Raw genomic sequence first — 25,167 nt, 5'->3', positions numbered from 1 at the left:
TTCAGGTAGCGTTTTTTCAGGTTACGGACCCGCCAAAACCCGGAAGTACCAGAACGGGTTACTTCTGGGTTTCGGGAGTTGCACATGCGCAGAAGCGCTAAATCACGCTTTGCGCATAAGCGCCGAATCACAACCCACGCATGCGCAGACATGCTACTGCAGGTTGCGAATGTGCATCCTGCACGGATCACGTTCGCAACCCAAGCGTCCACTGTATTGAGCCACAGCTGGGCTCCCACAGTACAACTTTTTTCAGAATCAGTTAGAAGTAGATTTGTCTTTCACCCCCAAAGAGATGCAGTTTCGGAGGCATATGTGTAGGAACCGTATTGCAGGATCTGATCCACGAGAAGCAGTCAAGTACAACATTCCTTGTAACGCTAGAGAAGACATGCGAGGGAATGTTTGGTCCAGCCAGTCAAAACTTCCTGTTCCTCCTGACTGAAGCATCCTTCCTTTTGCATGCGACAGAAGGTGGGCGTGACCTTACCTGTCCAGGTAACAAAAGGACGAGTCACGCAGCACCCTTCCTTCTTTTTGACTTCCTTCTTTGTTTGACCAGCTTTTAGCTAGGACGGCAGTGCTAGCTCTCAGCTAGCAGAAGGACTGGAATTGTTCCTCCATATGGGGTAGACCCACATGTACATATTTGTAACTAAGTCTGCCTTCAGGAATCCAACTGTGAACTGATGTTAGTAAACTTCTTTTATTGACTTTGAATAAGATTGTGGCATTTTTATTCTTTTAAGAGGGATTCAAGGGAACCTACCAGGAACGTACAATTCAATCTGAGACAGATTAAATTGTATAATAGTGAGAGGCTCACCAGCTATCTGCTATGCATGCAAAAGGGGGAATGTAACTCTGCTGCATAAAGGAACTTGCTAGTGCAAGGTAGGAAGGATATTAATATACAATATATCCTCTCTTGCTACCCTGAACATTCCCAAACGTACGCTTTCCGAGGTACCTGCCCCTGGGGTTCAGACCAGCAGTAGACTATCCGAAAGCAGTGAGTCAGACAGAGATGGACGGGGGGATGTAGCAGCCTTCCTTAAATGCAGGTCAGAAGAAGTATTGCACACACACCATGAAGGTTGAGAGGACGGAAGCAAAAAGCAGAGCAGTAACTCATGCAGAGGTATAGCAGGTAGGCTCCTCTGAAATTCTCTGTGGCTCACAGAAGTCTTCCTTTCTCGCAGTGCCCTAGCAGGGTATATTATTCTCCGCAGCACACAAGTATGGGGATTTCTGCCCCAAACTGACCTCTTAGCTGAATACCTTTACAGCAAAACACACCTTTGTCATGCTGGGGAGCTAAATCATTACAGGTGGTGGTAAAATAAATTGGGGGGGGGGGGGAGGAAAAATGCACCAAGTCTAGAGACAAAAGATTGGTTGAAAAGGTAGAATAAACTATGTATGAGAACACTCCAGCATTTAGAGGGGGAGAGTTGCTAGCACACTGAGTTTTACTTTATATATCTTTAAAAATAAATAAAAAGTCTTTAGAATAGATATATTTACCTGGCCATAATCCGTCCTGAACACAACAATTCCCTCCGCACAGGAAATTACAGTACTTGGATAATGCTGGCCATTTTCTCGCAACCAAACCCGTGCTCCCTAGAATGAGAAACACAAAAACACAGGAATGAGCAGTTTGTACACCCAAATGTAAAGCAAACACCATGACTTTTCTTTTTCTATTTCCCGCAAGCAGCCCACGCAGGCAGAGTCAGATCCAGTCGTGCGACTCGCGAGAAAGATGGAGATCACCCCCCAGTGAACAGATGGCTGTTTTCACTCAAGTTACAATCCGAAAAGGATCTGAAAAAACGGTATCGGCAGCCGTAAGAACAGCTGAATCCAATTCACCGCGTCACATAGGCAAAATTGCAAGTGACGTTCAAATTTATGGCACAACGCATGGGCTCTCTCCAAACTCTTAAAATCTGGCAAGCCTTCACAAAAACAAGTCTCCTGCTTCGCTGAGGTGCATTAAGAAAGAAAACTTTAATTCTTTCATGGCTTGAGAACAAACATTTAAACGTCCTCCTCACCGCGCCCCCCTAAGAAAATGTAAAGGAAAAATTTTGAGCAGGTGGGGTGGGAGAGCAGGAAGACAAGCTTTCATTTGTACGCCAAGGGAGGTAGTTTCAGATCATCTCTTCTTACTCAAAGGACTTGGATTGAAATTATATAAATATATACTGCACAAGTACAGGGCTGGCCATAGGCATAATGTTTTTAATACACTGCATGACGGTGCATGCACTGAACTTCGCAGAATCTGAAAACTGATATATATGTGAAAAGGCTTTTAAGGATGAGAACAAGTTTTCAATTCTCGTGTTTGCAGCAGAAATCTTGAAAACGTGCTCAGGGATTGCACCATTAAAGTTGCCTTCCTTTCTCCCTTTTTCTTCATCCAACTGGTAGCGACACGTTAGAAACTCAAGTAGCAATTTATAACCAGTTCTTTTAAACGTTTCTTATCTTAACAGTAATAGGAACAGTAATTGAAAGGCGGACGTCATTTCTCTTTTAGTATACATTTAAAGATATGAGTGCCCTTCGGCTTAGTGCACACTTTGTGCCTGTTGTGGCCTGCATACAATGGGGACAATGTTGGGTTATATACTTTGTTATTGTCTCTCTGCTCGGAGAGCAGAATCAACAAGCCTGCTGCAAAGTTTGCAGTTCGCTAACTTCAAACAGCCACGAGTACCTTCCACGTTTCGTTACGGAGCTGATGTATAATCTCTTGAATGCAGCTAGGATAGCTCAGTCAGCAGAGCACGAGACTCTAATAATAATAATAATAATAATAATAATAATAATAATAATAATAATAATTTATTATTTATACCCCGCCCATCTGGTTGGCTCTCCCCAGCCACTCTGGGCGGCTTCCAACCAAATATTAAAAACAATACAGCGTCAGACATTAAAAGCTTCCCCAAACAGGGCCACCTTCAGTTGTCTTTTAAAAGTAAAATAGTTGCTTATTGCCTTGACATCTGATGGGAGGGTGTTCCTCAGGGCAGGTGCCACTACCGAGAAGGCCCTCACAGCTGGACCTCAGTGTCCAGGCTGAACAATGGGGGGGGAGATGCTCCTTCAGGTATACAGTGGTACCTCGGGTTAAGTACTTAATTCATTCCGGAGGTCCGTTCTTAACCTGAAATTGTTCTTTAACCTGAAGCACCACTTTAGCTAATGGGGCCTCCTGCTGCCTCCGCGCCGCCGGAGCACAATTTCTGTTCTCATCCTGAAGCAAAGTTTTTAACCCAAGGTACTATTTCTGGGTTAGTAGAGTCTGTAACCTGAAGCGTATGTAACCCGAGGTACCACTGTACAGGACCGAGGCCATTTAGGGCTTTAAAGGTCAGCACCATCACTTTAAATTGTGCTCGGAAACGTACTGGGAGCCAATGTAGGTCTTTCAGGACCGGTGCTATATGGTCTCGGCAGCCACTCCCAGTCATCAGTCTAGCTGCCGCATTCTGGATTAATTGCAGTTTCCGAGTCACCTTAAAAGGTAGCCCCACATAGAGCGTATTGCAGTAGTCCAAGCGGAAGATAACTAGAGCATGCACCACTCTGGCAAGACAGTCGTCATATCAGTCATGGGTTCGAGTCCCACGTGGGCCAAAAGATTCTTGCATTGCAGGGGGTTGGGCTGGATGGCCCTCGTGGACCCTTCCAACTCTATGATTCTGTGCCAAAGGTCCACGGTTCCCTTGACCAGCTACCTTCTTTCTGCAGCACCCCATGGGGCTCAGGAGCCCAGTTATGTCACCCCTTGCCCGCAGAGCTGGAAGCCTCTTTTTCAAACACTCTCCCTTGTGGAGTGGTACCTCAGCCTCTTCCCCTTCTCCTTGGGAATCCTTCCGGCAGCTGCAGCAGCCCCTGACCCAAAGAGAGATGCCTCCATTCACTGCCCCACAGGGGCCTGGGAAGAAGATTCACCCAGCCTTAGTCGCCCAACAGAGACTGGCCTCCAAGCAGCCACTCCAGTCTCTGAGCCGCCTCGACTCCTGGCAACTAGCACCCACTGGCCAGCCCCAGAGGATACATTTGCCTGCGGAGTTTGTAGTCAGGGCTGCTGCAACAAACAGCCATGCAAGCCTTTGGGAGGCAGAGATGCAAGAGGGCATCAGAGGAATGGGGGAAGGAAAGAGGGACAGAGACCAGTGTTGACTGCGGCAGCCCTGACCATCATTCAAGGCACCCCAAGGTGCCACGGCACACTGGCTGAAAACCACTGTTCTATGCAATTTCTCAAAACCAGTAGGCTTCTGAAATCCTCGGAGCCTGCCAGGTTTATAAATGATTTTATAGATCCCAAGACAAGACACAAGAAAAGGGCAGAGAAGGTTATTTGTGTATGCCACTAGTGCGGCCCATGTCTTGTTAGCCCAAAAATGGAAAACGAACGAGGTCTCAACTAGAAACTTAAGCTGATGGAATATGTGTAGCTTGCAGACCTAACATACAGAATAAGAGAACAAGAAGAACATAGGTTTAGAGAAGATTGGGAAATGTTTATTGAATATATGGGGGGGGGGAATTGTGTACACTTGAAAACGTTGGCAGCATTAAGAAAAATTCAACAGTGTAAATAAGTTTTGATTGATGTAATAATGGAATTCTGAATGGTTCAGTTTATGTAAAATACAGTGGTACCTCAAGTTAAGTACTTAACTCGTTCTGGAGGCCCGTACTTAACCTGAAACTGTTTTTAACCTGAAGCACCACTTTAGCTAATGGGGCCTCCTGCTGCTGCTGCGCCGCCAGAGCACAATTTCTGTTCTCATCCTGAAGCAAAGTTCTTAACCTGAAGCACTATTTTTGGGTTAGCGGAATCTGTAACCTGAAGTGTATGTAACCTGAAGCGTATGTAACCCGAGGTACCACTGTATGTAGGGATTTATGGTATGCAAAATGATCTATGAAAAGAGAAGGGAAGTCATCGATATTTTAAGGATGTTTAAATGAGTATTCAAAATTGTAAAACAGGAAATTTAATCCACACACACACACACACACACACACACACACACACACAAAAGATAAGGGCAGTGTCATTTGAACTAGCCAGATGTTTAACTGAGAATCAATCTGCCAGTCCATCTTTTGAAAAATAAGACTTTAGAGCCAAAAGTTGCTCAAAAATGGCAACTAGTCCTTCCATTTTGGCCACTGTAATCTTGGTTTAAGGAGCCATTTGGCGCCTAGCTTATGTATCTGAATTTCTAACATGAAGGGGAAGACAGAACGAGGGAGATCTCCTTCTTCTTCCTGCAGTTTTTCCACGGGTCCCCATGCATATTTATCACGACCATTACAAATGGGAAGAACTCAGCTACCACACTGAGATAAGTGGACCAAACAACCATCGACAAGCACCCATGTTGCCAAGACATTTCCCTTCGCCTGAAAGAGCCGGCCACTTGTGCAGGCACACACTTGCCTGGAGACTGGCTTATTGTTTCCGTCCACTCAAGTCTCTCCCTCCGAGTTCAAGCAGCCTTGGCTGCTGACAGAGCAATAAGGACAACAGCAGTAGCTGGAGAGATAAAAGCTGACGGACACTTACAGCTGCCTGTCAAAGCCTGGCTGATTCGGTTATCGGCAGACAGCTGCTGCCTGGGAGACACAGCTGCTTCCCTTCTCTTTGCCAACTGGCTCTTTAAAAAATAATAATAAAAGAACAATAATCATACAAGTTGCCGGAAGTGGAGCTGGGCACCTGGGCTGCAGCTGGCTCTTGCAGCGAGGTGTATATGGGAGAGCACACAAGCACCATTTCCCACCCTTTTGTGATCACTGGGCTCAGTCTGAATTGCCATCCTTTCACTCTTCACCCAAAAGACATTTCTCCTTTTACGGATTCCCAACAAGAAGCTACAGTAAGAACTGGATATGGAACAACTGATTGGTTCAAAATTGGGAAAGGAGTACGACAAGGCTGTATATTGTCTCCCTGCTTATTTAACTTACATGCAGAATTCATCATGTGAAAGGCTGGGCTGAATGAATCCCAAGCCGAAATTAAGATTGCCGGAAGAAATATCAACAACCTCAGATATGCAGATGACACAACCTTGATGGCAGAAAGTGAGGAGGAATTAAAGAACCTTTTAATGAGGGTGAAAGAGGAGAGTGCAAATTATGGTCTGAAGCTCAACATCAAAAAAACGAAGATCATGGCCACTGGTCCCATCACCTCCTGGCAAATAGAAGAGGAAGAAATGGAGGCAGTGAGAGATTTTACTTTCTTGGGCTCCATGATCACTGCAGATGGTGATAGCAGCCACGAAATTAAAAGAGGCCTGCTTCTTGGGAGAAAAGCAATGACAAACCTAGTCAGCATCTTAAAAAGTAGAGACATCACCTTGCCAACAAAGGTCCGTATAGTAAAAGCTATGGTTTTCCCAGTAGTGATGTATGGAAGTGAAAGCTGGACCATAAAGAAGGCTGATCGCAGAAGAATTGATGCTTTTGAACTATGATGCTGGCGGAGACTCTTGAGAGTCCCCTGGACTGCAAGAAGATCAAACCTATCCATTCTGAAAGAAATCAGCCCTGAGTGCTCACTGGAAGGACAGATCGTGAAGCTGAGGCTCCAATACTTTGGCCGCCTCATGAGAAGAGAAGCCTCCCTGGAAAAGCCCCTGATGTTGGGAAAGATGGAGGGCACAAGGAGAAGGGGACGACAGAGGACGAGATGGTTGGATTGTGTTCTCGAAGCTACCAGCATGAGTTTGACCAAACTGCGGGAGGCAGTGGAAGACAGGAGTGCCTGGCATGCTCTGGTCCATGGGGTCACGAAGAGTCGGACACGACTAAATGACTAAACAACAACAAAGTGGTCGGTGGCAGTCGGCGTCACCTCTCTCACAATTTCCTTAAAAAACCCACTAACCAACACTGGAGAGAGAACCCCTTTAAAAAAGGCACAACTATTAGAGATGTGCACCCTCCCTAACAACTTTGTTTTGTGAGGGACAGCATCCTCAGGCATGCACCTCCAGATAGCAATGTCAGGAGCCATCCTGGGACACAGGCATCTTCACTCAGTCCCAAGAGGCTAATAGCCAGGTGCAAAATGCGTCTGGCGAATTTTGAACGCCGCTGAACGCCAAAACCCGGAAGTAACCCGTTCCGGTACTTCAGGGTTTTGGTGGTCCACAACCCGAAAAAACGCAAACTGAAGTGGCTGTAACCTGAGGTATGACTGTATATATATTTTTTCACGGAAGTGAGCAATGGAGGGACAGTGCAAAGAAATTGGAGTCGGTAAGTTCTGTAAAACAAGACTGTGCAAGCTGTAACCCTTCCAGCAAACAGCCCAATAGGTATGCATTATGGCCTTAAAGAGGAATTTTGAACGCCGCTGCCGGAAATAGGTTAAAGATGGCCTCTCCTTTTAAATTAGAAGTTTACTGAATTGAAAGTTATTATGGGATAACAGCGGCCATAATCTTAGTAGCAAGAAATTGGAAAAAATACAGCAATAACTAACACGGCGGGTTGGCAAATCCTAATGGTAGAATACCTGCAGCTAGCAAAGACGACAGGAAGGATAAGAGGCCAAACAAAACGAATAGTCTATAAGGGTTGGAGATTTTTTAAAAGAATACTTAAAAAATTACGGCATAAAAGGAAACTTCTGGGCAGAATTAGACTGAGCCTTGGCTTTGTATAAATATAAGTTTGTAGGGAAGTTAAGAGAAACTATATAAGAAATATGTAACTGTGTGGTATAAGATAATCAACAGATAAAATACAGTGAGACTAACTGGAAGTCATTTCTAATTTCTTGTTTTATAAGTTTTACAATCGTTCACATCATTGGGAGTACAAATGATGTTAGTTATAAAAATTGTGTTGTTTCATATATTGCTATTGTCTGTTTGTCAATTTATAGTTTGTTTGTTTGTTTGTTTATTTGATTGTATGTTTGTTGGTTGGTTTGCTTTCCTGGCATAAATGTATCTATTTTAAAACAATAAAGATATATTTTTTTAAAAAATGAATTGAAAGTTCTTGCACTTTGTGCAGTATATTCAAAAGCCACCTATACTGAGCTTTTGATAATATGGAAATATATTTAAAAGCAGGTGATAACTTAATTTACACATTTTCAATCTGCTGACAGCCCTACTTTTTAATCCCAGATTTGTTCCTATGGCAGCACTGAGTATGTGTTTCTAAATAAGTGAGGGGGCTTAAAAACAAACCCGTCCAGCAACCCGTCCAGGATTTCTGTGCAGTGAGCTGGCTATACAGTGGTACCTGAGGTTAAGTACTTAATTCGTTCCAGAGGTCCATTCTTAACCTGAAACTGTTCTTAACCTGAAGCACCACTTTTGCTAATGGGCCCTCCTGCTGCCTCCGTGCCGCCGGAGCACGATTTCTGTTCTCATCCTGAAGCAAAGTTCTTAACCCGAGGTGCTATTTCTCAGGTGCTGTTCTCATCCTGAAGCAAAGTTCTTAACCCGAGGTGGGTTAGCAGAGTCTGTAACCTAAAGCGTATGTAACCCGAGGTACCACTATATTGTGATGTTTATAACTGGGTATCGCCCAGCCCTCAGTGGTGGTGGTTTATTTGCACCTTGGGATCTTTGACATTTCATAAGCATAAGTTTAGTAAAGAGAACAGCCCCTTCCTGCACATGAAGCTGTCTCCCTTCCTCTACCCCCTGCTAGCATCAATGAAATCTCATAGATTTCTGTTACATTGCCTTAATCTGCTTCTCCTTAGGTATGTTTCACCCCTTCCTTTCCATGGCAAGCCTGAGATTGAAAGGCTTCTGCATGCTTTAAGCCAGGGGTCAGCAAACTTTTTCAGCAAGGGGCCGGTCCACTGTCCCACAGACCTTGTGGAGGGGGCCGGACTATATTGGGGAGGGGGGGAATGAACAAATTCCTATGCCCCACAAATAACCCAGAGATGCATTTTAAATACAGTGGTACCTCTGGTTACGAACTTAATTCGTCCCAGAGGTCCATTCTTAACCTGACACCGTTCTTAACCTGAGGTACCACTTTAGCTAATGGGGCCTCCCACTGCTGCCATGCAGCCGCTTCGCGATTTCTGCCCTCATCCTGAGGTAAAGTTCTTAACCCGAGGTACTACTTCCGGGATAGCGGAGTCTGTAACCTGAAGTGTTTGTAACCCAAGGTACCACTGTAAAAGGACACATTCTACTCATGTAAAAACACACTGATTCCCGGACCGTCCGTGGGCCGGATTTAGAAGGTGATTGGGCCGGATCCAGCCCCCAGGCCTTAGTTTGCCTACCCATGCTTTAAGCATCTTCTTTAGTTGTACACATACAAAGGGGCTCTTAAACAATGGTGTCCGGAACAGAACTCTTAAGACAAAGATGCCAGGATAAGAAAGAATACAAGAGCAGGGATTAAGGGCTCTGGGGCAAAATGGCTCAGCTATACAATGAAGACAGACTTTCAGCACATGGCAATACCCTCACTGAGAGAGAAAAAAGATTTTCCACTCTAATCGGAAAGAGTGAAGGGAGGAGAAAGGAGGGAGGGCGAAACACTGCCCAAATAATCTCTCTTCGCAACTGAAAGCTGCTCTGTGGTAGTGAAAAATGAAGAAATACATCATAAAATAAAAGTGCATGCTAAAATAAGTACCTGGATAGGCTTGCCTAAACAAAAATGGTTTCAGCAGGTGCTGAAAACTATGCAGTGAAGGCACCTGCCTAATATAAAAAAGCAGGGAGCAGCTTTCTCCCGAATGAAGTGCAGAGTGTTTGAGGACCGGGATATTCACAGGGAAACCAAAAAGCTTGTTTACAAAGCTATTGTGCTACCAACCTTACTGTATGCTTGTGAAACATGGACCACTTATGAACGCCATCTCTAACTCTTCGAAAGATGCCATCAACAGTGTGTCCAAAAAATTGTACACATCACTTGGGAAGACAGGCAAACTAATGCCAGTGTACTGGAAGAAGCAAAGATCACCAGTGTCGAAGCAATGATTCTTCAACATCAGCTTCGCTGGGCTGGTCATGTTGTGCGGATGCCTGATGATCGTCTTCCAAAGCAACTACTCTATTCCGAACTTAAAAATGGAAAGCGTAATGCTGGTGGTCAGCAAAAGAGGTTTAAAGACTCTCTCAAGGCAAATCTAAAAAAAAAATGTAGTATGAACACCGACAACTGGGAAACACTGGCCTGCGAGTGCTCCAGTTGGAGAACAGCCTTTACCAAAGGTGTCATGGGCTTTGAAGACACTCAAACTCAGGATGAAAGGGAGAAATGTGCCAAGAGGAAGGCACACTTGGCAAAACCTCACCATGATCAACTCCCATCCAGAAACCTATGTCCCCACTGTGGAAGGACGTGTGGATCCAGAATTGGCCTCCACAGTCACTTACGGACTCACTGTTAAAACCATGTTATGGAAGACAATCTTACTCAGCTACGAGTGATTGCCAAAGAGGAGGAAGAATATCAATAAGCAGGGAGTTCCAGGGAGTACGTGCTACTCATGAAACTAAATAGTGCCTAAATGTTCTGAGAGAACTGTTCAAAAAGAATAACTCCTATAACATGATAATCTGCATGACAATTTCTTTGGGCCAAATGAGAATTTCGCCGAGAACCAAAACGCTAGCAGACCACAGGGCTGACGCAGAACGGATGTTAGCATTTTTCTTGCTGATAGCTAACGAAAACACACACCGTCCCTTGATTTATTCTTAAGCAATCCACAATTACTGTTTTCAGTACTTCACAATTTGTTTGTGTTCCTGGAAGATAAAGATGCGCCTGTCAGCTGCGTGAGCGCTGCCACAAAACCAAGTTCATGGTCAAACCATGATTTCAAGTAGGTTGGCAACATTATATCTGGACTATTTAAGGCTGAAAATGCTCATCACTTCATAGGAGGCCTTCATCAAATTGCAGAACTACAAAGAGACAGCAACATATAAAGGATGCCTTTATTGCAAAGGTGCATAAATCACCAACAAGGGGTTAAATGAACTTTGCAAGCAACATTGGTTCTAGGTTCTTTGGGCCAGCCTGATGTTTGTATTCCTGCAACAGACTGGTGATGGAAAAGAGCAGATTGCTGTTTTCCAAACATTTTCTGTTTTAAATGAAAACGCAACCAACTTTGTTAGAATCTCCTTGCACACAATTAACCACACTGCCAATCATACAACAAAATAGCAATTCTGAATCTGTAAAATATATGAACGCGATATAGCCCTGTGCTACATTCGAGACAACATTTTATTTCCGGTGCTCAAGGTTTAAAATTAACCAAAAATATAACTTGCTGTTATTGTGATCTCCGACTTAAAATTCTGCATATTTCTCAAATATTGAAGTGAGGGGCAGAATGACATATTGTCAATGTGCTATGACATTTGGATGTTTAGAGACTATTTCATACGCTTTATATATATTTCTGTCTTCTAGAAAGTGTCATGGGAACCCTTTACAATTGCAAAACTAAGAATTTGATGTTTGATTAATCAGAACTGAACATTCTATGCCAAGAACAGAAACATTTAATAGGTTAAATTGCCTAGAATAATCTGGGCACCTAGTTGCCTTGATCCGATGCTGTTGCTTGTGAATTTCTAATACTGATTAATCTGATGCTAGTCTTTAAGAATCTGAAATATTTCCCTGCCCCTGATAATGCAAATATTTTCACAGACATATGGCAGCTGGGTTGGATTAACGTAGAACAGCTTTCACTGAATTCCTCTTGGCGTGCTGGTGCTGTATTATTAAGTCTGTTTTAAACGTCTTATTTTTAAACCATTTGCACTGCACCGTATGGCAACACAAACGGCACCAGGAGACATGTGTATGGAATTTTGATAGGGAAAGATACAGATAAGGAACAGGGCATTGGGGGGGGGCACTCTTCCTGCCAGGATAAAGGTAAAGGGACCCCTGACCATTAGGTCCAGTCGTGCCCGACTCTAGGGTTGCGCCGCTCATCTCGCTTTATTGGCCGAGGGAGCTGGCGTACAGCTTCCGGGTCATGTGGCCAACATGACTAAGCCGCTTCTGGTGAACCAGAGCAGCACACGGAAACGCCGTTTACCTTACCTACCTATTTATCTACTTGCACTTTGATGTGCTTTCGAACTGCTAGGTTGGCAGGAGCAGGGACCGAGCAACGGGAGCTCACCCCATCACGGGGATTTGAACTGCCGACCTTCCGATCAGCAAGTCCTAGGCTCTGTGGTTTAAGCCACAGTGCCACCCGCGTCCCTTTCCTGCCAGGATAGCTGCAATAAAGTTGGCAACCCCAGGAGAAAGGTGGGATTGAATACTGCAGTCTTAGAAACTCTTATATATAAATTGGATGCCAAATGGCTCCTTAAACCAGGGTTACAGTCTGCAAAACAGAATGCCTAGTTGCTGTTTGGGGGCTATACGGCTCGAAACACGTATTTTCCTATGCGACTTTTGGGTTCCTGAAATTCATTCTGATTGTGCAGATAATATATACCGTATTGGCCTGAATATAAGCCTCACACACACCCCCAATTCCGACCGTGAAAAGTTAAAGTACAGCTTATATTTGTGACCTTATGGTACGTAGCCAGGAGCGCGGGGCAAACAGTGCCAGGAGGGCGGCAAAGCTGCGCCGCCCCCCTGTAGTCCCCCGTCCTCTCCCCCAAGGCTGGGGGGGGGGGAGAGAGCGAGGAAGGGGAAAGGCAACACAGTGTGTATATATAAGCTTTAATTCACTGGAATAATCAAGGTTTTTAAAGTACAGTGGTACCTCGGGTTGCATACGCTTCAGGTTACATACACTTCAGGTTACAGACTCCGCTAACCCAGAAATAGTGCTTCAGGTTAAGAACTTTGCTTCAGGCTGAGAACAGAAATCGTGCTCCGGCGGCGCGGCAGCAGCAGGAGGCCCCGTTAGCTAAAGTGGTGCTTCAGGTTAAGAACAGTTTCAGGTTAAGAACGGACCTCCGGAACGAATTAAGTACTTAACCTCAGGTACCACTGTATAGCCAGCTCGCTGCACAGAAATCCTGGATGGGTTGCGGGGGGAGGGGGAGGGGAATAGGTAAAGTGACTTTGCACGGGTATATTATATTGGTGTACGATGCTCAGCTTTTGCAAAAATCACTTACTCCCTGACCAAGACAAGGAGACTCACCTGTGCGAACAGCCTTCCATATACGCATAATTTGTCTATTTGTACTGCATTGCTTGCAATTTGGCGTGCTAAACCGCTTCTCATTAAACAAGATTCCTTGCTTTCTTTTTGATTCCTTGCTTTCTTTTTGGTTCCCTGTCACAGTAACGGATCCGAAATAAGATATCACCAGAACATAAAGAAATGTGCCCTTAATTTAAAGAACCACCAGTTTACTGCCAGTGATTAAGAGAGTCCCCTAATCAACTCAAGCTTTTGTTAATCTCAGAGACTGCAGCCCTAATCAGAACTTCAGTGCTGTGTAGTCAGATCCTTAAGAATCAACTGACATTTTTACAGTCCTTCCCCCTGAGATCAAAAGTTACCAGCTTTCTCCCTCCAGAGGCTTAAACAGCTGTTGATTAGCCTTGAACTCAATACAGTAAAAATGGCAACACACCACCCCCAGAGACTGCGTGCTATTATTAACATCTGAAATATAATACACTTTTAATAAGTGCAGATCTCTGATGTACTTTTCATTGCTCTTCATTTCAACAGCTAAACGAATAAACACATGGGTCATTTCATTTTAAAGGTTTTTTTTAAGATTTCCCCTTCTTTCACTTGTATTCCAACCCACCCCCCACCCCCTGCAACTCTGGCTGTTCCCCAGACATTCCAAAATATTACTGAACACTTAATGGAAGTTAAAAAGTAAATGTGTGTATGAGAGAAAGAGAAAGAGCTGGACCAGAGTTGTGCATGTTGTGTACCAGGCAGATACGTGCGGCTACCTTTGAAGGTGACCTGGAAACTACAACTAATCCAGAATGCGGCAGCTAGACTGGTGACTGGGAGAGGCCGCCGAGACCACATAACACTGGTCTTGAAAGACCCACACGGACTCCCAGGACGTTTCCGAGCACAATTCAAAGTGCTGGTGCTGACCTTTAAAGCCCTAAACGGCCTTGGCCCAGTATCCCTGAAGGAGTGTCTCCACCCCCATCGTTCAGTCCGGACACTGAGGTCCAGCTCCGAGGGCCTTCTGGTAGTTCCTTCACTGCGAGAAGTGAAGCTACCGGGAACCAGGCAGAGGACCTTCTCGGTAGTAGCACCCGCCCTCCCATCAGATGTCAAGGAAATAAACAACTATCTGACTTTTAGACGACATCTGAAAGCAGCCCTGCTTAGGGAAGTTTTTATGTTTGATGTTTTATTATGTTTTTAATATTCTGTTGGGTGCGGTATACAGTGGTACCTCAGGATGCGAACGGGATCTGTTCCGGAGCCCTGTTCGCATCCCGAACAGAACGTAAGACATGACAGCGTGTCTGTGCGTGTTGCCGCTTCCATGCATGTGCGTGACATCATTTTGACCATCTGCGCATGCGTGAGCGGCGAAACCCGGCTGCAACGCACTCCGTTACTTCCGTGTCACCGCGAACCTCAACCCAAAAGCACTCAACCTGAAGCGTATTTATCCCGAGGTATGACTGTAAATAATAATAATAATTATTATCATTACCTCGTCTGGACACATCAGAGGTAATACCACAAACTGGAGATGATGATGATGATAATAATAATAATGATGATGATGATGATGATGCTTTATTTATTTAGACCCCGCCCAGAAGAAGACGGCGGCTGGTTCATACGGCGTCATCACAAATGCTTGGTACTGAGGATTATCCAACCATATGAACAAACTCAAAGTAGGACTACAAGCAACAAGTCATTTGAAAAACATCACCATTAAGATGAGATGTTTGCATACTATCCGGATTTAAATCACCCAAGCCAAAATCAAGCTATGCTGCCCGCAAGTGCAATTCATTTATATACTGATGATAAGACTGTTATCTTTATGGGCAATTAACGCTTTTCCTGACCATAAGGCACAGTAAACAAGAATTGCACAGAAACCCAACTACACATTTCCACACTTACAGATGAGCCAATGCAATTTTATACAGCAAGCATGGACAAGAAAGACAGGGCAATATTCATACAGGATGCAAATACCAAAATAAAGTTAAGATAATAAACACTAGCAAAGTAAATGGAGGAGTTGTGGGCTCTCTGTCCCCCGCCACAGTTACATTTGGGCCTCTGGTCTTGGAAAACTGGGTGGTCTTTACATACCAGGCACTAGGAAGCGTATAAACAGAACAGGGAATGTGACAGGTTTTTCAGAATCTCATCTCTCTCCTGGGAAATATCCACGTCTCCATCCGTTGACTGATCCACTTTAAAATTCTCAGTTATAGTAGCAGCCCCTTGCTATAGCCTTTCCCAGTTCTTCTTCATTAATTCAGGAAGTACGTTAAAATGCTCTCAAATGACGTGCTTATCACATCATCAAGAATTATATAGCATCAGACAAAAGTGGATCTCATTGCTTGGAACTCAGCATCATCTTATGAGTCCTGGAAGACCTGCTCCCTGCCTTGCAGTCCTTTTTCTACCTGGTCTGGGAGGGCGAGCTCCTCACTGACTCCAGCTGCTAAAAAGGCCAGAGACCATCTTGGCTGTGAGTCCTGGAAGATCTGCTCCTTGCCTTGCAAACCTTTTCCCACCAGGGAAGGGAAGGGCCTTGACTGACTCCAGCTGCAAAAGCTGAGGTTGCTAAAAAGGTCAGAGGCCATCTTGGCTGTGAGTCCTGGAAGACCTGTTCCCTGCCTTGCCATCCTTTTCCCACCTGTCTGGGAGGGTGACACCCTCATTGGCTCCAGCTACAAAAGCTGAGGCTGCTAATAAAGGCCAGAGACCATCTTGGCTGTGAGTCCTGGAAGATCTGCTCCTTGCCTTGCAGACCTTTTCCCACCAGGGAAGGGCAGAACCTAGACTGACTCCAGCTGCAAAAGCTGAGGCTGTTAAGCAGACTCCTGGGCTGCGATGTTGTCTAGGGTTGTTGCTGGTCTCGCTTTCATTTTTTGTATCTTGATTTTTGATCTTAATATGACACGTGGAAACTGTTGTGTACTTTTGAACGTTTCATTTATTGCTGGACTATTTTTGTTATGTATGCAATTAAGCCATTTAAAAAAAAAAACATGTTGTAAGCCCACCTTGAGAATGGCCCCAACTACGGAAAGCCAGCATACAAATAAAAGGATGTATGCATGTATCTGGTGCAAGTCCTGCTCAGAAATACATGACTGGTGCACATATAAGCAGTGAGCACACACTCCAAACAAAGTAGAGGTTCTCAAACTCGGGTCTCATGAGCCACTGGTTGTTCAAGGGCTCAACCCAGATCTTCTGTAGAAAGGTTCCAGAAGAGTCAAAAGTATCTTGGGCCTGGACCCGATTCTTTTCAGAGACTGAGGCCCATTTTTATGAGGCTCAGGTTTATCAAACAGGCTAAAAATGGGGCCCACGATGGTCAGAATAACACGCTGGTACAACCCATTAACTTTACCCTGAGATTTTACCCATTAAAGGAGCTCTTCTCAGCAGCCTGGCTAAGGGCTCCCTAGTTTTCATAATACAGCATTGGTTTTGATAGTGACGCTGCAGAGGAAAGCAAGTGGTGTCTCAAGACACACACCCCCAGCACTTTTCAAGTGCTCCACGCAAAACGAAGATTCAGGAAAGCTGCAATAACATATGCTTGAGCTTACTGCATGGTGTGTTGGTTATCAGTATGGCATGCGGGTGGCGCTGTGGTCTAAACCACTCAGCCTCTTGGGCTTGCCGATTAGGAAGGCCTGCGGTTTGAATCCCCGCAATGGGGTGAGCTCCCGTTGCTCTGTCCCAGCGCCTGCCAACCTAGCAGTTTGAAAGCACGCCAGTGCAAGTAGATAAATAGGTACCCCTGCGGTGGGAAGGTAAACAGTGTTTCTGTGTGCTCTGGTTTCCATCACAGTGTCCCATTGCGCCAGAAGCGGTTGAGTCATGCTGGCCACATGACCCAGAAATCTGTCTGTGGACAAACGCCGGCTCCCTCGGCCTGAAAACGAGCGCCACATCCAATAGTCACCTTTGACTGGACTTAACCGTTCAAGGGTCTTTTACCTTTTTTTATGGCTGCCCCACTGGTCCAAATGTCAAACAGGTGGAATCCAAGTTAATGATGGTAGTACTTTTTCCAGGGATCAGTAGGATAGTCCTATTCTGTCAACATAGTTGGTCCAATAAAGGTTTCATCCAATCCATTTCCAGCAACATCTACTGATTTTTAATAACCCGTTATGTAAATATTATCCACATGGATTATTATTATTATTTTGGGAAATGTTAATAGCCAGCTCGTATTAAAAATATCTGCAATACTCCTTAAGATGTTCATGAAGACAATTGTTTTTCTTTGTCCTTTTGGAGAGAGATGCAAGGATGTTTACACTCCTTCAGGCATGTAATACCGGACATCCTTCACTTTATGTTTCCGGGGGGGGGGGGCAGGTTGCTTGCCAACTTCAGAACAAAATGAAGCATATTTTAAACAAATACGTGCTCCGAAAAAAATTATCATAACAAAATACTGGCAGACTTTTAGACAGCTTCTATCCTTGCAAAAATAGGCAACAAATATTTTTGCAACGCAAGCCTTTCAAACAAAAGGACAGATAAACTCTTCACCCACTGGCAAGCAAGTAAAATATACAGTATTCCCCCCCCCCTCCCATGTGCAGGACTGGTAACCATTTGCCAATATTAGAAAATCCTTCTGGTGTTTAAAATGTCAGCTTCCTGAGTAGACCAAATAAAGACAACAGACAGTGCAAAGTTATAAGCAGAAGCAGCAATTTTCCCTTTGAGACGTTTGGCAGGTGCTTCCGAGCCCTAATCTCGAATTTTGTGGTGTTGTAATAAAATGTCTGCTTCTGCCCCGCATTGATTTCAACTGCATACCGAAATGTGCAAAACAAAATTCGCAAGCGCACAAACTTAATGCTGATGGTTCAGTGACCCGTTTTTGACATGTATTCTCTTCTGAGCATTTTAATTTTCCTCAGGAACAGAATCACAGATTTGTAGAGCTGGAAGAGGGACCATGTGGGTCGTCATCCAGTCCAGGAATCTTTCACCCAATGTGAGACTCGAACCCACAACCTTGAGATTCAGAGCCTTATGCTCTACTGACTGAGCTATCCCTCTGGGCTCCACTTCTTCTTTGCACTTGCTTCTCCTTATTATCCATTCCTGCATCATCCCGCAAGGTAAAAATCAACCCGCTACTTTCCCCAAAAATCAAATCTCAACATTTTCAGAAGAAAAACACCACCACTCAGATTGAAAGTCTACAAAATGCTCACCTTTAAAAAAATAAAAAAGTTCTTTAAAATTAGACCCATTGCCTTCTCTGGAAGGATACTGGTAAGGAACATTTTACTTTGGCTGCCCGTTTCACCCTGGGCTCTTTTACTTGATTCCTTGTTTGGCTGGTCTCACTAAATAGAGAAGGCCAGTACTGGGAGCTTGTCATTATTCTCTTGGCTCAGTCTGCAGGCCTGCCTGTCAGTTACAGCTGTTGCCTTAGCCTCTAACTCCACATTGTTATCGCTAAGCCCTTTTCAGCATTTGTGCGTTTCACATCAAGAAACAAAACACACAATCCTGCTCAAAGCCAAATCTCACATGAGAATAAACACAACACTCCTCCTTCACCCGGAATGCATTAAAAAACCCCCTACAAAACACCCCAGGTCAGTGACACAAAACTATTCAGTCCAGCTTGCACCGGTCTGTTGAAAGAGAAAAATTAAATGATGAAAATGATCGCCAAATTGTCTGATTTCTTTTAACTGCAAAGCAATTGCAGATGACACAAACTCAACCAAGTTGGACATTTGTCGGAAAATGGCGGGTTCCTTCTTTGCCTTTCTGCTTCTCACCAGCCACGGTTTCCCGTGGGATCTCAACTGGCAAACCAGAGTTAGTACTGTTCCACCAAAAGCCTAGTTTGCAAACCATGGTTTGAATTTGGTCTGAAAACCATAGTTTAAAGGCAAGCTGCTATCCGTAACTTCCCAGTTTGGAGACTGCAGAAGATTGTGTGTGATGGGATGATTAGCTGCTTGTGCGTGAAATTCCTAGTCCCTCAGAGTTTGGCTGAGTGCACAAACCTCTGTCTGTAACGGAGCTCCATAAGCATGGCTCCGTCAGTCGCTGGCAGAATCTGACAGTGGGCGTTTGCAGAACTTCTTCCAGCATAAAAGCTCCTTAACGGAAACGCGCCTTCTGGACTCTCGACGCGATAGTTTCCGGCGGGGAGTGGGCGTCCCTATGGGAGGTCCTGAAACCTCCCCGCTGTTGCTGCTGGAGGTGTCTCTGCGCCATATCTCCGACTCACTATCCCTTGGAACTGCCTCTCTCCCCCTGCTGGTTCCCTCCTCAGCTGACAAGTCTCTGCCAGCCTCTGTGAGCCCCTTCCTCTCCAGTTCTCCCGATGGCAGTTCCCTGACATTGTGGTAAAAGAGAAACGAAAACATGGAAGAAACCTGCATGCAGGAGCAGCCGTGGGGCAAAAGACCCATGCATTGCAGGGGGGTTGGACTAGATGACCATTGTGGTCCCTTTCAACTCTATGATTCTGCGGTTTAACCCACAGCACCACCCGCATCCCCTTAGCAAGCCTACTTGGAGTTAAATACCATCTGTGAATTTTCAGGTAGTACTCCTTCAAAGAATAACAAGCTTGAAACTTCAAATAACTTTTCCAAGTTTTTCCCCAGATGTTAACTTCAGCTGCATATTCCTACGCTGCGGGCGGTTGGACAAGATTATCCTCAGGGTCCATCTCCAATTCTACAATTCAAAGTCACTCCACTGGAAACAAACTTTGCTTAAAAAAAATTAAATTACTGATGTTATATTGTTTGCACGTGCATCTGTACACATTTCATCTTGCAAGACGCATTAAAGCAACAACATTGCCACTCCCAATGGGGAAAACCTGAGACTGAAAATACGCAGAGTTCCATAACTGTATCATGCTCATTCCTCTCATTTTACCATACCCGACATGTTTAACATTTTCACTACATATGTTAGCACCGCAGTTCTTTGTTATAGAGCAACAGAAAGCCTAGGAAGCTAGAAAATGAATGCAAATGATTCTGGGTACAGTGGAACCTCAGTTTTTGAGCGTCTCAGAAGCCAAACGATTTGGAACCCAAACGCCAAAAACCCAGAAGAAATTGCTTCCGTTTTCGAATGCACCTTGGAAGAAGAATGGCTTCCGAGGCACATTTTTCATTTGTTTTTTTCGTCATTGACTTTGCAGCCAACCCACTGATCCTCAGTTTTTGAACGTTTTGGAAGTTGAACGGTCTTCCGGAACGGATTACGTTCGAAAACAAAAGGTTCTACTATACTTGTACCAGTTCTACTATATTGAACACAGTGCAAGTGTGGGTCTCGGCCCCAATAATGTGGGTCTCTGTCACATTAGGACTACTGAAAGCAAGGTTTTCAGCACCACAGGCAGAAGTGGGCAAGGAAGAACGATCCTGTTCACAACTCAGCGGTTCAATCCTGCTTCTCTTCAGCAAGCAGTAATTCACAGGGATGCTCTGTTACCAAAGGACACACCGCTTTCTTGCAACAACTACAAAATATTTCACCTATGTAACCTTAGTTACCTTGACTAAATCCATTTACACTGAAACTCTTTCTCAGTGTTTCAGAGGCATTACTCCCGTTCCGCATTCCAAGACCCTCTGCCGTATTTTCCATCATGTCTGGGCTAAATGCAGATTTTGTCAGATATTAATGCCTTAAACCTTTTTTTATTTAGTTAAGCTTGGATAATTGCTTTCTGGTTTAGGATCAGATTAAAGGTTTTATCAGTCTGTGTGGTACACTGACACACAAGTCTTTGCAGTTAATCATCATCATCATAAAAACCCTACATGAACTTTTGACTGTTGACTGCTACGAATGGCAGTGTGTCTAGGTAGATTTTCCTCTGCAGGTTATTGCAACCTGAAAGTCGGTAGAAGGGCATTCAGCTTCCTTGTGTGTAGACAAGCAGAGCTGCACTGCCAGACATCACCCTTTGTTATACGTCATCTGTAGACAGAGATCTGGAGCAAGGAGACTTTTCTACTAATGGAAATCTCCCTGCACAATTTTGCACCATTCTAAATCATGCAGGGAGTCTGCTTCAGACCTGTCTTTTTTATAATATGTTTTATTAAATTTTGTTCTACAATTTCAAATAAACATTTTACAAACTTTAAAGTATCCAATGACTTCCCTTCTTCTCTTTCCATGGTTCATTTTAAATATCCTACATCCTTGCATATTTTACTATAACCATTCAAATCAGTTTTCAACTTTTACATCCATCAAAAATTATTTACTCTGTTGAATTGATCTTAATGCAGCCAGCGTTTTCAGCTGCCTACAATTGTATTCCACATATTCAATAAACATTTCCCAACCTTCTTTAAACGTGTGTTCTTTTTCAGCTCTTATTCTATATATTTAATCTGCAAGTTGTGGAGGAATGGCAAACCAAGCTGTTGGACTACGCCGGAATGGAAAAAGTGACCAGAAAGCTCAGGTACCGATATGACAAAAACTTCAAGAAAGAATGGGGGGGAAAGTTTGATTTATTCAGGAGACCACTGTAAGCAGATGAAAACATTAGCAGGATTTTAATCTCACTTGTAATGTAACAAATACTATGGACAATATGGACAGATATAAAATATAGATTATGAAATAATATGCAGTTGAAAACGTTGACGATAGGGCCCATGGAGGGAAGTCTCGGAATTCAGAGAAATGTCTTTATATGGATGTCGTTTGGTTATAAATTTATAGCTGTAAAATCAAATAAAAATGATTTTTTAAAAAAAAAAACTCTGTAAGGTGTGCATATTCTGTCAACTTAAGTTGGGACTTCGCACACTTTCCATTTTGGGACTAACAAAACACGGGCCGCAGCTGTTGCATAGATAAGCAACCTTTTCTGACACCTGGGAATTTCAGTCTGGGTTACCCACCGAAAAGGACTCGAAATTAGCCAGGTGCCAGGCGCAGATAAGCAGAAGATCTTATTTATGGCATCCCGCCTTGTTCTCCAAGGGATGCGGGTGGCTCTGCGGGTTAAACCACAGGGCCTAGGAAGACTTGCCGACCAGAAGGTCGGCGGTTCGAATCCCCGCGACGGGGTGAGCTCCGGTTGCTCGGTCCCTGCTCCTGGCGACCTAGCAGTTTGAAAGCACATCAAAGCTGTACGCCGGCTCCCTCGGCCAATAAAGCGAAATGAGCGCTGCATATTCTTCACAACTGTGAGCAGGACAGTGGTGTAAGTGAAGACAAGTGACAACAGCTAACCAACTTTGTTTCACTGCTCCTGCTCAGGCTGCACAGAAAAAGCATTTTGGTTCCTGCAATTCATTCTGACTAGGCAGATAAAATATAACGGATAGAATTCTCTGGCTTGTCTTGCTAGTCCAGAACATTGCCAGGAGATGTCAAGGATTGGACCTGAAAGCCTGCAGCTGCTCCTCCAAGACGGACGACGAGGAAAAGGGAAACTAAGACAACCCAACAAGCAGTTGCTTAGGAATTCCTCCACTCATTTTTGACACTGGAGTATAAATACGGTAAGTAAAAGCTGCCTCACAGGAGAATGCACCAGCACCCACAACAATTTTAAAAGTTCAAACACAATCCCAAAGAATTAAAAAAAAATTCCGTTTATTAATCAATGGGCCACAAATAAAATTGCAGAATACCAAAATCCTCCGTATAGATGCCTTTTAAAGATATGAAAGGAAATATGCAGCAGGGTTCAGCTTAACTAAAACTCAGTGTGGGGTTTTCTTCCTCATTTCTGATATTCTAAAAGCAAATAAACTTCGCCCCTGATTTTTTACAGCCTGAAATCCGCCCATTAAAATTTGCCCTCACCAATTAAAATTGACACTTTAAGTCATTGAATATTTAGCTGATTGATCTATCAATGAAAAGTTGCCACCAAACTTTTTAGATCAAACAGTTGTATGAACTATTGTCTGCCAAGCAGTGGACTAGTTCACAGAAACTGCCCATCCTTCCTTTCTAAGAACAAACACACACAAAAAAACCAGCAGAGGAGAGAAGCTTAAAGCACAGCAATGTTGCCCTATTAATTGAACACAACCACTCTATCCCTGACCTCTTGGCCTGTGACTTAAAAGAAAACCTATACAGCGCTTTCAAAAGATATGTCTGGGAAGTAAAACTAATTAACTTTCTTGATTGGAAAGGACAATGGGTGGAATGGAGATATTTGGTCATGACAATCATATGTAATCCCTTGCTGGACGAAGTGCCTGGAGTGGAAAATTCGGCAGGAGGGGGGCAATAAATTTGTCACTCACTGCCTTAAACTGTGGGGTTGGAGGGGATCTCTTATCCACAGACGATTTGCATTTTTTTACAGCTGAGAATGAGCAAGAGTTGATTTCTGCTTGAAGAGCCATGTGCAGCTTGAAAACCCACTTGCAAAAGTTGATGCACGAGGAGATACAATTTCTCTTAAGCTGGTACAGTCACTGACCTGGTCACTTGTGGTAAGCAAGTCATTTCCAGACAACCAAGCGACAAAGCTGTTGCAAATGAGAAGACAGCCTTTCTCCCTCCCCTTTCAAACATTACCGTATTTTTCGCTCTATAAGACGCACCAGACCACAAGACGCACCTACTTTTTGGAGGAGGAAAACAAGAAAAAAAATATTCTGAATCTCAGAAGCCAGAACAGCAAGAGGGATCGCTGCGCAGTGAAAGCAGCAATCCCCCTTCTGTTCTGGCTTCTGGGATAGCTGCGCAGCCTGCATTTGCTCCATAAGACGCACACACATTTCCCCTTACTTTTTAGGAGGGAAAAAGTGGGTCTTATAGAGCAAAAAATATGGTAAATATATCTACCACAAATGATGAGCAAAGATCATGCGTGAGCAGGCTAGTAAAAAAAAATGGACTTATTTACAAGGCTGCTTTTGTTTATTTCGGCCTGTATTACTATCAGTCATAAATTCGCTATGACAACCTAATGAAACCCTTACAGAACTGTATGTGGAAATAATCAGGGTGGGAGAAAGGAAACTTCTGATTCACAGAAACTAACCTTTCACTTATGAACTGTGGAGAGCGCTAAAAGGATATTTCACAATTCTGGTCTCAAAAATACCTACAGGCAACCAGGAACGTGAGATTTTAGTCACCCAATCCTGAACACAACAGAAAGGAACAATAAACTCTAGAATCCACTAAACCTTTCAAATGCACCAGTGATTTCCACTTAATTTAACCTGTCTTAATTGCCTTGGCTGTCCACGGGCATCCCTGTAAAATGTAAATAGAATTGTTTTTGAAAATGGCCAGTGGAAGATGAAACCAGCACAATGAATCTTGGTCCATTCCGTGTGCTATAAAAATGTCTAGAGGAACTGCTATCCCCCACATTTAATCCACGTTTCAGTCAAACAAACATTACCCATTAACTTGTATGCATTTTGGGACTGGGGAGAAGTCTAGATCTGGGGAAAGGGACAACAGTAAGATAAATCAAGAACATGGTAGTGGCGATTGTTCTACTTATCAACCAGAATACACACACAAAAAGAGGGGGAAAGTGGGTGCGCTGAGAACCATAAACGAAACCCCACACATTTCAGATTGCAACGCAGAGGGAAATGCTAATGGAAACCGGTCCAAACAACTGGACAAGACAGACCCTCAGACATCTTATATCCCAAAGATCAGGGGTAGCCAACTCCCAAAAGACTGCGATCTACTCACAGAATTAAAAACTGGCAGTGATCTACCCCATTTTGGGGGGTTCAGCTCAAAGTTGTGGAGCCTTTTTAAGGAAGGAAAGTCCTGTTTTGGGGGGGTTCAGGGCAAAGTTGTTGACCTTTTCTTAGGGAGGAGGAAAGCCCTGATTTTTGAGAACTCAAACCTAAGCTCAAGGGAGAAAGGGGAACAGCCACTCAGCAACAGATCCCTGGGGAAATAAACAGAGTAAACTCCGTCTTCTGTTCTGCAGATCG

At 44.0% G+C, this 25,167-nt stretch overlaps 1 protein-coding gene across 1 annotated transcript in view; it reads right to left on the bottom strand.

Moving 5' to 3' along the window:
* Positions 1-25,167, bottom strand: part of MYO10 (myosin X) — a 193,148-nt gene that overhangs the window by 145,169 nt on the left and 22,812 nt on the right. Inside the window, exon 2 of the mRNA XM_083624569.1 lies at positions 1,528-1,626. Coding sequence (XP_083480695.1) covers positions 1,528-1,626 — 99 coding nt within the window. The remainder of the gene's footprint in view (positions 1-1,527; positions 1,627-25,167) is intronic.

Source organism: Podarcis filfolensis (genome assembly GCF_964270895.1).
Source record: "Podarcis filfolensis genome assembly, chromosome: 7".
Lineage (NCBI taxonomy): Eukaryota > Metazoa > Chordata > Lepidosauria > Squamata > Lacertidae > Podarcis > Podarcis filfolensis.
This window is presented reverse-complemented; position numbering and strand designations above follow the sequence as displayed.